The sequence below is a fragment of the Salmo trutta genome, chromosome 5 (assembly GCF_901001165.1).
Source record: "Salmo trutta chromosome 5, fSalTru1.1, whole genome shotgun sequence".
Taxonomy (NCBI): Eukaryota; Metazoa; Chordata; class Actinopteri; order Salmoniformes; family Salmonidae; genus Salmo; species Salmo trutta.
In genome coordinates, this window is record NC_042961.1 from 54,907,758 (window position 1) to 54,921,771 (window position 14,014).

General features: G+C 41.9%; 1 protein-coding gene across 2 annotated transcripts in view; it reads right to left on the reverse strand.

The window, feature by feature from the left end:
- Positions 1-2,763: 2,763 nt before the first annotated feature.
- The window catches only part of LOC115194556 (calsequestrin-1), a 31,711-nt gene continuing 20,460 nt past the window's right edge, over positions 2,764-14,014 (reverse strand). For both annotated transcript variants that reach the window (XM_029754344.1, XM_029754345.1), the window contains 9 exons: positions 8,431-8,531; positions 8,109-8,220; positions 7,755-7,828; positions 7,323-7,453; positions 7,031-7,076; positions 6,862-6,916; positions 6,605-6,705; positions 4,121-4,195; positions 2,764-3,882 (listed from right to left, as the gene is read on the reverse strand). In XM_029754344.1, the coding sequence (XP_029610204.1) occupies positions 3,628-3,882; positions 4,121-4,195; positions 6,605-6,705; positions 6,862-6,916; positions 7,031-7,076; positions 7,323-7,453; positions 7,755-7,828; positions 8,109-8,220; positions 8,431-8,531 (950 nt within the window). In that variant the 3' untranslated portion in view covers positions 2,764-3,627. The remainder of the gene's footprint in view (positions 3,883-4,120; positions 4,196-6,604; positions 6,706-6,861; positions 6,917-7,030; positions 7,077-7,322; positions 7,454-7,754; positions 7,829-8,108; positions 8,221-8,430; positions 8,532-14,014) is intronic.

Here is a 14,014-nt window from a genome sequence, read left to right on the forward strand (position 1 = left end):
TTTTAAGGTTAACCACATTAAAATGATTTTGAGATACAAAGACGATATTATAATATACAGTTGAAGTCGGAAGTTTACGTACACTTTACATACGCACTCAAATGATGTCAATTAGCCTATCAGAAGCTTCTAAAGCCATGACATCATTTTCTGGAATTTTCCAAGCTGTTTAAAGGCACAGTCAACTTAGTGTATGTAAACTTCTGACCCACTGGAATTGTGATACACTAAATTATAAGTGAAATAATCTCTCTGTAAACAGTTATTGGAAAAATGACTTGTGTCATGCACAAAGTAGATGTCCTAACCGACTTGCCAAAACTATAGTTTGTTAACAAGAAATTTGTGGAGTGGTTGAAAAACTAGTTTTAATGACTCCAACCTAAGTGTATGTAAACTTCCGACTTAAACTGTATATATATATATATATATATATATATATATATATATAGTTATGCTCTTTACTTGTCAGTGTTCCAAACTAGACATGATTTGTCTTTGTACCTACACATGCAAAAACTATCAGATGGAATTCATAGCAAGCAGTGGACTGGATTAATCAGCTTTAATGAAATAGAACAGAACAGATTAACTGGAATGATATTCACTCTCACGGGATGGGTTGCCAGAAATTACTAGTTGAAAGCCACACCCCCAATAAGCCACGAATATGACTGTGTTGAGGCATGGAGTGCTGTCAGAAAGTATGCACACCCCTTGACCTTTCACAAATTGTCTTGTGTTACAAAGTGTGATAAAAATTCTCTACTGTCAAAGTGGAAGAATATTATACATTTTTTTTAATTAATGGAAAATAAAGCATATTTATTTTTATTAGATTGGATAAGTATTCTACCCCCTGAGTCAATACATGTTAGAATCACCTTTCCTTTGGCAGCAATTACAGTTGTGAGTCTTTCAGTCTCCAAGAGCATTGTAGGCCTGGATTGTGCAATATTTTCCCATTATTCTTAAAAAATCTTTAGGCTCTGTCAAGTTGGTTGTTGATCATTGCTAGACAGCCATTTTCATGACTTGCCATAGATTTTCAAGCAGATATAGTCAAATTTGTAACTATGTAACTATGGAATATTCAGTGTTGTCTTGGTAAGCAACTCCAGTGTAGATTTGGCTTTGGGTTTTAGGGTGTTTCCAGCTGAAAGGTGAATTTGTCTGTTGGAGAACAGACTGAATCACCATTATGCTGTATGTGCTTAGCTCCTTTCCATTCATTTTTAACCTAAAAAAAACATCCTGGGGTGGCAGGTAGCCTAGTGGTTAGATCATTGGGCTAGTAACTGAAAGGTTGCTAGATTAAATCTCTGACCTGACAAGGTGAAAAATCTGTTGTTTTACCCCTGAACAAGGCAGTTAACCCAGTGTTCATAGGCTGTCATTGTAAATAAGAATTTGTTCTTAAATAACTTGCCTAGGTAAAAAAGATTAAATAAAATAAATCTGGTCCTAGCCAATGAAATACATACCCATAACATGATGCAGCCACCACTGTGCTTGAAAATATGAAGAGTGGTACTCAGTGATGTGTTGTGTTGAATTTGCCCCAAACATAATGCTTTGTATTCAAGACCAAAATTAATTTAGTGCCTTTATACAAATAGAATGCATGTTTTGGAATATACTTATTCTGTCCAGGCTTCCATCTTATCGATCTGCCATTTAAAGCAAGGGTTCTCAAACCTCTGCTCGGGGACCCAAAGCCGTTCCATGTATTTGAACTGTTCCACAGCTAGCACACCTGATTCAAATTGTCAACTAATCATCAAGCCCTTGACTAGGTGAATCAGGCGAGTTAGTTCAGGGCTACTACAAAATTGTGAAATGTTCTTGATCCATCCTCAGTTTTTTCCTATTAAAGCCATTAAACTCTGTAAGTGTTTTAAAGTCACCTTTCTCTCCAGCAACTGACTTAGGAAGGACGCCTGTGTCTTTGTAGTGACTGGGTGTATTGATACACCATCCAAAGTGTAATTAATAACTTTGTCATGCTCAAAGGGATGGATATTTATCAATCGGTGCCCTCCTTTGCGAGGCATTGAAAAACCTCCCTGGTCTTTGTGGTCAAATCTGTGCTTGAAATGTACTACTCGACTGTGGGACCTCACAGATCATTGTATTTGTGGGGTCCAGAGATGGAGTAGTCATTGAAAAATAATCTTAACCCCTATTATTACACACAAAGTCCATGCAACATATTATGTGATTTGTTAATTACATTTGTAATCCTGAACCTATTTAGGCTCGCCATAACAAAGGGGTTGAATGCTCAAGATATTTCAGCTTTTTACTTTTTATTTGTTTGTAAACCTTTCTAAAAAACAAAATTCTACTTTGAAGTTATGTGTAGATCAGTGACACAAACTGTAACAAAACAAAATGTGTCAAAAGTGAACGGTTATGAATACTTTCTGAAGGCACTGTATATCATGTGTTTTATGCCTCCTGTCATCAAGGCAGTAAAATACTCTCTGAGACAGATTTACGAAATGTTTGATCCTGTGAGAATTTTGCACCTTTTAGTTTTGCAGAACCATGAAGGTTGATGCAGTCTTGTCTCTGACATTCTCAAGAGTCTTGAATTAGATTATATTTGATGTGTAAAGCTTCACCATTGTCAAAATATGTACTGGTTCTGATAGGTTTCACAATTATGTAGCTTTAGTTTGTAAAAATGGTGTCGTGTCACACACACACACACACAAAGACACTTCCACATTCATATAGAAATTATGACAAACAACAATATTACATTTTTAAACGTTTTTTTCTATTTTTTTCCAATATCGGACCAGAAACAATCAAATTCTTTTGTCTTTTTGTGAATTCCAAGATCTGCATAATCATTCTTTGAAACTGCTTTTCTTAAGACTTTTCTTAAGACATTTCAGTGAGGTTAAGTATCCTTCTCTTTAAAAAAATAACACAATATAGTACAATATAGTACAATGTTTCTTCTCTTTACCAGTAGAAAACATGTAGATGTTACAGAGTACAGAAAAATGGAACAAATGAGATAGGGGAAAGGGAGCATCCCTGATTGTGCAAAACGAGATAAAACTAGGTCAAACATGCTAGTTTTCCTCAGATTTGTCCTCACATACACTCACAGTTATAACCCCATGAAGAGAGAGACAAACGTTTTATACTGAACAAGGAACACTGATCTTACATTTGAGCCGCAACCCATTTTCTTTTCAAAGACAAAAATTTCCCCCTGCTTCCATGTATTTTCTTACCCAATGAAATCAGTGGAGGCTGCTGAGGGGTGGGTGGCTCATAATAACGGCTGGAACAGAGCGAAAGGAATGGCATCAAACCATGTGTTTGATGTATTTGATACTGTTCCACCTAATCCGCTCCAGCAATTACCACGAGCCCGTCCTCCCCAATTAAGGTGCCACCAACCTCGTGTGAGTCAATTTGATTTAGGTGTTGCCCTTTGGGCATATCACCGGACTATCTGATCAGGGCTTTGAGAAAGAGATACAGGAAGCAAACAGGAAGGGACACAACATGTGTTTGACGAGATGTTAGGAAACTGATGATTGGTGCCAGCTTTCGGCCACTGTTGGCTAAAGCCGAGCCAACCCAAGGATGGCAAGTAAGCTTTTATTCGTCATCATCATCGTCGTCGTCGTCATCTTCATCATCATCATCGTCGTCATCATCGTCGTCATCATCGTCATCGTCGTCGTCATCATCGTCGTCGTCGTCGTCGTCGTCGTCATCATCATCATCATCATCATCATCATCATCATCATCTGGATCGATCTTTCCGGAGAGCACATCCTCGATCCAGTCCTCAAGCTCATCAGCAGTGGGCATGTCCTCATCATCATCCATCTCCATCCACACACTGTCGGCCTATGAGGGAACACACACACAGTGAGATCTCGATTTGATGGTCACGAAACAAGATGGAGACTAAGTCGGCACAAGACAGAAGACACTGAGATTCAAGAGAGGCTTGGATGAGAAGACAGTGAGAGTAGACCATCAAAAACCTGAGGTTCTCAGAGAAGATGGATGGATGGATAGAAGAGATAAGAGGATGATACAAAGGACACGACGGAGACAAAGTAGGTGGGAAGATCAGACTTACATCTTCCACATCCACAACACCGATCTGAGGGGAACCGAGGTCAATGCCGAAGGTCTTCTCCCAGTAGGGCACAAGCTAAAAAGAGAGAGGGGGTTAGAGAGTGGGGAAATAGAGAGAGAGAGAAAAAAGAAAAATACTATATCTAGGCTTAATCTGAGTCTCGGTAATCACAATTTAAAGTTCTGCTTTTCAAGTCCTTAGTGCATCTGTTGGACATTTCTAATATTCACTTGTTAGACTAGTCGATACACATACAGGTGCAGAATTAATCACCTTGATCATATAATGAGTAGTTATTTGGGATTACAAGGTGATTGCAGGATTCAGTGATTCTGCACTGTCCAACTCCAATTTAGTCAGTCTCAAACACATGCAGCGCATTCAGAAACTATTCAGACCCCATGACTTTTTCACATTTTGTTACATTACAGCCTCATTCTAAAATGTATTAAATAGTTTTTTCCCCTCAATCTACACACAATACCACATAATGACAAAGCAAAAACAGGTTTTTAGAGATTTTTTTAAACGTATATAAAAAACACACAGAAATATCGTATTTACATAAGTATTCAGACCCTTTACTCAGTACTTTGTTGAAGCACCTTTGGCAGCGATTACAGCCTTGAGTATTCTTGGGTATGCCTCCAGAGTGGCGCAGTGGTCTAAGGCACTGCATTGCAGTGCTAGAGGCGTCACTACAGACCCTGGTTCGTTCCCAGGCTGTGTCACAACCGGCCGTGTTCACAACCGGCCGACGCTACAAGCTTGGCACACCTGTATTTGGGGAGTTTCTCGCATTTTTCTCTGCAGATCCTCTCAAGCTCTGTCAGGTTGGATAGGGAGTGTCGCCTCACAGCTATTTTCAGGTCTCTCCAGAGATGTTCGATCGGGTTTAAGTTCGGGCTCTGGCTGGGCCTCTCAAGGTCATTCAGAGACTTGTCCCAAAGCCACTCCTGTGTTGTCTTGGCTGTGTGCCTAGGGTTGTTATCCTGTTGGAAGGTGAAGCTTTGCCTCAGTCTGAGGTGCTTTGTGCTCTGGAGCAGGTTTTCATCAAGGATCTCTCTGTACTTTGCTCTGTTCATCTTTCCCTCGATCCTGACTAGTCTACCAGTCCCTGCCGCTGAAAAACATCCCCACAGCATGATGTTCCCACCGCCATGCTTCACTGTAGGGATGGTGCCAGGTTTGCTCCAGACGTGATGCTTGGCATTCAGGCCAACGGGTTGAATCTTGGTTTCATCAGACCAGAGAATCTTGTTTCCCATGGTCTGAAAGTCCTTTAGGTACCTTTTGGCAAACTCCAAGTGGGCTGTCATGTGTCTTTTACTGTGGATTACCTTCCGTCCGGCCACTCTACCTTAAAGGCCTGATTGGGGGAGTGCTGCAGAGATGCTTGTCCTTCTGGAAGGTTGTCCCATCTCCATAGATGAACTCTGGAGCTCTGCCAGAGTGACCATCGGGTTCTTGTTCACCTCCCTGACCAAGGCCCTTCTCTCCCGATTGCTCAATTTGGCCGGGGAGCCAGCTATAGGAAGTGTCTTGGTGGTTCCTGTCACGGTTGTCGAAAGGAGGAGTGGACCATAGTGCAGCGTGTGTGTCATTCCACATTTTATTTACACTGTGAAACTATGCAATACATATAAAATAAACTGAATAACAAAAAACAACAAACCGTGACGCAGAGTTAACATACACGTACTCAAATACAATCTCCCACAAACCCAGGTGAAAAAAAACCCTACTTAAGTATGATCTCCAATTAGAGACAACGAGGACCAGCTGCCTCTAATTGGAGATCATCCCAAACAAAACCCAACATAGAAATACAAAACTAGAACCTGACAACATAGAAAAACTAAACTAGAAAACCCCCCTGTCACGCCCTGACCTACTCTACCATAGAAAATAACAGCTTTCTAAGGTCAGAACGTGACAGTTCCAAACTTCTTCCATTTAAGAATGAGGGAGGCCACTGTGTTCTTGGGGATCTTCAATGCTGCAGAGATTTTTTGGTACCCTTCCCAAAATCTGTGTCTTGACACAATCCTGTTTCGGAGCTCTATGGACAATTCCTTTTGTCTCATGGCTTGGTTTTTGTGCTGACATGCACTGTCAACCATGGGACCTTATATAGATAGGTGTGTGCCTTTCCAAATTCTGTCCAATCAATTGAATTTAACACGGGTGGACTCCAATCAAGTTGTAGAAACATCTCAAAGACGATCAATGGAAACAGGATGCAGCTGAGATCCATTTCGTTATGAATACTTATGTAAATAAGTTATTTCGATGTATTTATTTTAATTTGCAAACATTTCTAAAAGCTGTTTTTGCTTTGTCATTATGGGGTATTGTGTGTAGATTGATCAAAAAAATGTAATCCATTTTAAATACGGCTGGAACGTAACAAAATTTGGAAAAAGTCAAGGGGTCTGAATACTTTCCAAATGCACTGTACACATATCTTCAGCCTGTTCTTACCAGGGGGAAGTCATCGGGGTCGATCCAGATGATGCTGAGGTCGGGGTTGTCAGTGTTTTCACGGGCCACCTCTTTCAGGATCTCCAGGAACTCAAAACCGTCTTGGAAAGGTCAAAGGTTAGATACTGTCTTTTAGCCCCTTCTACGCCCCCACATTGGAAGGCAATTGTATTTTTATTATGTAACTTTTCTATTTTTTTATGATCAGATTTGTGAAAAAGTAAAACGTTGCTTTGGACTAGTGCACTGTACAATACCAGGGTCATCTTCCTCAGCGAAGGCAACAATGTGCTCTCCATCAATGTCATCTTCCTAAAGGAAGAAAGAAAGAATGCGACTCAGGCCTACTGTACGTCTCCATGAGAAATATTCCCACTGGATAGTTCCCGTTTCTAGATGTTTCAATAGTGAGTGAATAAATCTTACCCAGGTCTCGTACATGCTGTGGGGCTCGAGCTTCCTCAGAGTGGGCCTGGAATGAGAATGATATCAATCAATCACATTTAGATTATCAAGCCCTTTTTACATCGGCAGTCATAGAGTGCATTCACAGTAAAACGGCCTAGACCCAAAAGAGCAAGCAAGGAAAGGCTGAAGCAAGAGCACAGTGGCTTGGAAAAAGAAGTAATGTAGTTTGAACCACACTTTGTCTACCTAACACAGTATAGGCCTTCTGGCTTTGCATTGTAGGTCAGCTGAACTCCAGGCCCTAACTCACCTGTCATGCTCCTCAATGTAGTCTACAAGCTCAGCCTCAGTGTACGGCTTTCCTGGGATGGTCACTGGTTCCTCCATGAAGGGCTCGTAGAAGTCAACCTCGTTCAACTTCATATTCAGCTTCTTGGCAATCTGAATATGGACATAGAACATCAATTAGGCTAACAGAAATCTGTTGTTTCAACATAAAAAGATGAGTTAACATTTTGAATTAAAGTATTTGCAATGTAACTAATATTATGTTTTGTGGACTAAACTTGATTTCCTGAGTTGACTTAACACTTCAAGGTAGCGCAGTAACTTATCTTTTAGTTAAGACTACTAAAAATGGTACAGTGTATAGACAGTTGGTCTGCATTGGGGACAATGGAATTATTCCAGAATGGAGTTTAGAATACAGCCAACTCTAATTTTACCCTCTGTGGTTCCGTACCTTAGGGTCAAAGGTGGCGAAGAATTTGATGAATGGATGGAACTCCTCGGCAGCATCGTCATACTCAATGAAGTCTGTAAAAGTGAAAAATAACATTAACCTAACGTGATATTCTCAATGACATACTTGACTGAGGAAATTGTCAGAATTCAGGCATAGAATACCTGCATGTGGTTCACAGAAATAGGCGTTGTGACTAGCAACCCATTACCCTGATCCCAGATCTGTTTGTGCCAATTCAGTGACAATGACCATAGGAGTTGGCAAGACAGCACTAACACATCTGGGACTAGGCTAGCAATTTCAGTCATGATTTCTCTGGTCTTTCCCACAGAGTTTGTTGGCTGTACTTACGGGGGGATTTTTCACTCTTGAAGTAGCCGACCAGCTTGATGTCCTCGTCAATGTTGTGGAAGCCCTTCAGCTCACGCTCATTATCAATTATCTCCACGGGGTCCTCAATCACCTGCAGAAAGATTGCGTGAGGGAGAAGAGATGTGGAGAGAAGATTTTAGAAGTTAGAGGAAGATTTCACTGGCCTTATATTTTTTACACTTTCAAGAGTGTTTACACAGTAATAAAAGCACACTTAAGTTAAGTTACAACCAAATGACTGTAACCAAAATGAGGTGGCACGACTACTAAATTACTATATAATGTTATAACAGTTACTCACGTCGTATAGGAACTCCACCAGGGTGTCAGCGGCCAGCTCACCGTCATACTCAATGATCTCATTATCAATAAAGATGTAGATGCTCTCCACCTCATCCAGACCTAAGGAGGGATGAGGACAGGTTCGATATGCTGTTTAGGGGCTGGGGAAGGGGGCTAGGGAAGGGATGGGAGGGGGCTAGGGAGGAGATGGGGCTAGGGAGGAGATGGGGCTAGGGAGGAGATGGGGCTAGGGAGGAGATGGGAGCTAGGGAGGAGATGGGGGCTAGAGAAGGGATGGGGCTAGAGAAGGGATGGGGCTAGGTAAAAGATGGTGCTAGGGGCTAGGGAAGGGATGGAAGGGATGGAGGCTAGGGAAGGGGTGGGGCTAGGGAAGGGATGGGGATAAGGAAGGGATGGGGCTAGGGAAGGGATGGGGCTAGGTATAGGTAAGGGATGGGGCTAGGTATAGGTAAGGGATGGGGCTAGGTATAGGTAAGGGATGGGGCTAGGTATAGGTAAGGGATGGGGCTAGGGAAGGGATGGGGCTAGGTATAGGTAAGGGATGGGGCTAGGTATAGGTAAGGGATGGGGCTAGGGAAGGGATGGGGCTAGGTATAGGTAAGGGTGGGGCTAGGGAAGGGATGGGGCTAGGTATAGGTAAGGGATGGGGCTAGGGAAGGGATGGGGCTAGGTATAGGTAAGGGGTGGGGCTAGGGAAGGGATGGGGCTAGGTATAGGTAAGGGGTGGGGCTAGGGAAGGATGGGGGCTAGGGAAGGGATGGGGCTAGGGAAGGGATGGGGATAAGGAAGGGATGGGGCTAGGGAAGGGATGGGGCTAGGGAAGGGATGGGGCTAGGTATAGGTAAGGGATGGGGCTAGGGAAGGGATGGGGCTAGGCATAGGTAAGGGATGGGGCTAGGTAAGGGATGGGGCTAGGTATAGGTAAGGGATGGGGCTAGGTAAGGGATGGGGCTAGGTATAGGTAAGGGATGGGGCTAGGTAAGGGATGGGGCTAGGTATAGGTAAGGGATGGGGCTAGGTATAGGTAAGGGATGGGGCTAGGTATAGGTAAGGGATGGGGCTAGGTAAGGGATGGGGCTAGGTAAGGGATGGGGCTAGGTATAGGTAAGGGATGGGGCTAGGTAAGGGATGGGGCTAGGTAAGGGATGGGGCTAGGTATAGGTAAGGGATGGGGCTAGGTATAGGTAAGGGATGGGGCTAGGGAAGGGATGAGGTTAGGTAAGGGATGAGGCTAGGGAAGGGATGGGGCTAGGTAAGGGATGGGGCTAGGTATAGGTAAGGGATGGGGCTAGGTATAGGTAAGGGATGGGGCTAGGTAAGGGATGGGGCTAGGTAAGGGATGGGGCTAGGTAAGGGATGGGGCTAGGCATAGGTAAGGGATGGGGCTAGGTATAGGTAAGGGATGGGGCTAGGTAAGGGATGGGGCTAGGTAAGGGATGGGGCTAGGTAAGGGATGGGGCTAGGTATAGGTAAGGGATGGGGCTAGGTATAGGTAAGGGATGGGGCTAGGGAAGGGATGGGGCTAGGGAAGGGATGGGGCAGGTTAGAGACTCTGGGGACTAGGGTTTAGAGGAAAGTTTAGGAACTCTACTTAGGGTCTAGGGTTTAGAGGACAGGTTAGGAACTCTACTTAGGGTCTAGGGTTTAGGGGACAGGTTAAGAACTCTGGTTAGAGGTTATGGTTTTGGGGGCAGGTTAGAAAATATACTTAGGGTAAAGGATTTAGGGGGACAGGTTAGAGACTCTGGCTAGGGGCTAGGAGATAGGGGCTAGGAGATAGGGGCTAGGGAAGGGATGGACAAGTAAGTTGGTAACAAGACATTGTTCTCGCCTGTAAAATAATGTATTATTTTATCTACACATTATGAACATAAAGTGAGTTACTCCCTCTTGAAGTAGAATGCTTTAGTTGTTAAATTGCATACCGGTGACTGACCCACTTAGACATGTTTTTTTCCAGGGCAGTGACAGTACAAGATAAGGATAAGATTGGTATTAGATAGAGGGAACTGCAAGTCAGTTAGAAAATGAAAGTATGAAATAATCAGATCTCTGCAAAGGAATGTTTTTTCAGTTAGAAACAGTGTGAAACTCAGATCTCTGCAAGGAATGTTGTTGGACAACTACAGCTCTCTGGTGGCTGAATGATCTACTGAGGGTGCTACTGAAGCTTGTATGTGTCTAGACTGTAGAGCCCTGACTTCTTCATGAACATTTAACATGACCATAACCTTTCTTAATCATAACTAGGGCCATCAACTGGGGGCCATATTTTATTTATTGTTTGGAAAAAGCCTGCCCTTCCCATATAATATGTTCCGTGTTACAAAGATATCTTACACAGCTACTAGATTGGGTCCAGAGTTCTGCCCTACTGTAAATGCAATGGTTGTCTTTACTTTAGCTCAGTGTTTTTTCAAGCCTGGTCCTGGGGAGACAAAGGAGTCCTTTGATAAGTGGAATCAGGTGTGTAGGGACTGAATTTAGTTGTTCAAGGCAGTGACAGTACAAGATAAGGATAAGATTTTTTGGACAATAAATATTACATGGTATTATAAGGACGAAGATACAGAGAGCTGCAAGTCATTTAGAAACTGAAAGTGAGAGACTCAGATCTCTCTGTGAGGAATGTTTGTTGACCACTACAGCTCTCTGGTGGCTGAAAGTGGGGTGCCAGGACAAAGTCTTTAGCCATGGTATATTGGCTATATATCACAAACCCCGAGGTGTCGTATTGCTATTATAGACTTGTAACCAATGTAATTAGAGCAGTAAAAATAAATGTTTTGTCATACCGGTCAGCCAATTAGCATTCAGGGCTCGAACCACCCAGTTTATAACGAGGCTTTTATGTGTCTGTAGGTATACTGCTGTAGCTCTACTACTGTAAGTCTACTACTGTAGGTCTACTACTGAAGGTATATTACTGTAGGTCTACCACTGTAAGTCTACTACTGTAAGTCTACTACTGTAGGAATATTACTGTAGGTCTACTACTGTAGGTATATTACTGTAGGTCTACTACTGTAAGTCTACTACTGTAGGTTTAATACTGTAGCCCTACTACTGAAAGTCTACTTTTGTAGGTCTACTACTGTAGGTATATTACTGTAGGTCTACTACTGTAAGTCTATTACGGTAGGTATATCACTGTAGGTCTACTACTGTAAGTCTACTACTGTAAGTCTACTACTGTAGGTCTACTACTTTAGGTATATTACTGTAGGTCTACTACTGTAAGTCCACTATTGTAAGTCTACTACTGTAGGTATATTACTGTAGGTCTACTACTGTAGGTCTACTACTCAGGTCTGCTACTGTAAGTCTACTATGGTAGGTGTACTACTGTAGGTCTACTACTGTAGGTCTACTGTAGGTCTACTACTGTAAGTCCACTACTGTAAGTCTACTACTGTAGGTCTACTACTGTAGGTCTACTACTGTAAGTCCACTACTGTATGTCTACTACTGTAGGTATATTACTGTAAGTCTACTACTGTAAGTCTACTACTGTAGGTCTACTACCGTAGGTCTATTACTGTAGGTCTACTACTGTAAATCTACTACTGTAGGTCTACTACTGTAGGTGTATTACTGTAAGTCTACTACGGTAGATCTACTACGGTAGATCTACTACTGTAAGTCTACTACGGTAGATCTACTACTGTAAGTCTACTACTGTAGGTCTACTACTGTAGGTCTACTACTGTAGGTATATTACTGTAAGTCTACTACTGTAGGTCTACTACTGTAAGTCTACTACGGCAGGTCTACTACTGTAAGTCTACTACTGTAGGTCTATTACTGTAGCCCTACTAATGTAAGTCTACTACTCTAGGTTTACTACTGTATGTCTACTACTGTAAGTCTACTACTGTAGGTATATTACTGTAGGTCTACTACTGTAAGTCTACTACTGTAAGTCTACTACTGTAGCCCTACTAATGTAAGTCTACTACTCTAGGTTTACTACTGTAAGTCTACCACTGTAAGTCTACTACTGTAGGTCTACTACTGTAAGTCTACTGCTCAGGTCTGCTACTGTAAGTCTATTACTGTAAGTCTACTATGGTAGGTCTACTACTGTAGCCCTACTACTGTAAGTCTACTACTGTAGCCCTACTACTGTAAGTCTACTACAGTTGGTCTACTAGTGTAGCTCTACTACTGTAAGTCTACTACTGTAGGTCTACTACTGAAGGTATATTACTGTAGGTCTACCACTGTAAGTCTACTACTGTAAGTCTACTACTGTAGGAATGTTACTGTAGGTCTACTACTGTAGGTATATTACTGTAGGTCTACTACTGTAAGTCTACTACTGTAGGTATATTAATGTAGGTATATTACTCTAGGTTTACTACTGTAAGTCTACTACTGTAAGTCTACTACTGTAGGTCTACTACTGTAAGTCTACTACTGTAAGTCTACTACTGTAGGTATATTACTGTAGGTCTACTACTGTAAGTCTACTACTGTAGGTTTAATACTGTAGCCCTACTACTGAAAGTCTACTTTTGTAGGTCTACTACTGTAGGTATATTACTGTAGGTCTACTACTGTAAGTCTATTACGGTAGGTATATCACTGTAGGTCTACTACTGTAAGTCTACTACTGTAAGTCTACTACTGTAGGTCTACTACTTGAGGTATATTACTGTAAGTCTACTACTGTAGGTCTACTACTGTAAGTCTACTACTGTAAGTCTACTACGGTAGGTCTACTACTGTAAGTCTACTACGGTAGGTCTACTACTGTAAGTCTACTACTGTAAGTCTACTACTGTAGGTTTAATACTGTAGCCCTACTACTGAAAGTCTACTTTTGTAGGTCTACTACTGTAGGTATATTACTGTAGGTCTACTACTGTAAGTCTATTACGGTAGGTATATCACTGTAGGTCTACTACTGTAAGTCTACTACTGTAAGTCTACTACTGTAGGTCTACTACTTGAGGTATATTACTGTAGGTCTACTACTGTAAGTCCACTATTGTAAGTCTACTACTGTAGGTATATTACTGTAGGTCTACTACTGTAGGTCTACTACTCAGGTCTGCTGCTGTAAGTCTACTACTGTAAGTCTACTACTGTAAGTCTACTATGGTAGGTGTACTACTGTAGGTCTACTACTGTAGGTCTACTGTAGGTCTACTACTGTAAGTCCACTACTGTAAGTCTACTACTGTAGGTCTACTACTGTAGGTCCACTACTGTATGTCTACTACTGTAGGTATATTATTGTAAGTCTACTACTGTAAGTCTACTACTGTAGGTCTACTACTGTAGGTATATTACTGTAAGTCTACTACTGTAGGTCTACTACTGTAAGTCTACTACTGTAAGTCTACTACGGTAGGTCTACTACTGTAAGTCTACTACGGTAGGTCTACTACTGTAAGTCTACTACTGTAGGTCTACTACTGTAGCCCTACTACTGTAAGTCTACTACTGTAGGTCTACTACTGTAGCCCTACTAATGTAAGTCTTCTACTCTAGGTTTACTACTGTAAGTCTACTACTGTAAGTCTACTACTGTAGGTCTACTACTGTAGGTCTACTACTGTAAGTCTACTGCTCAG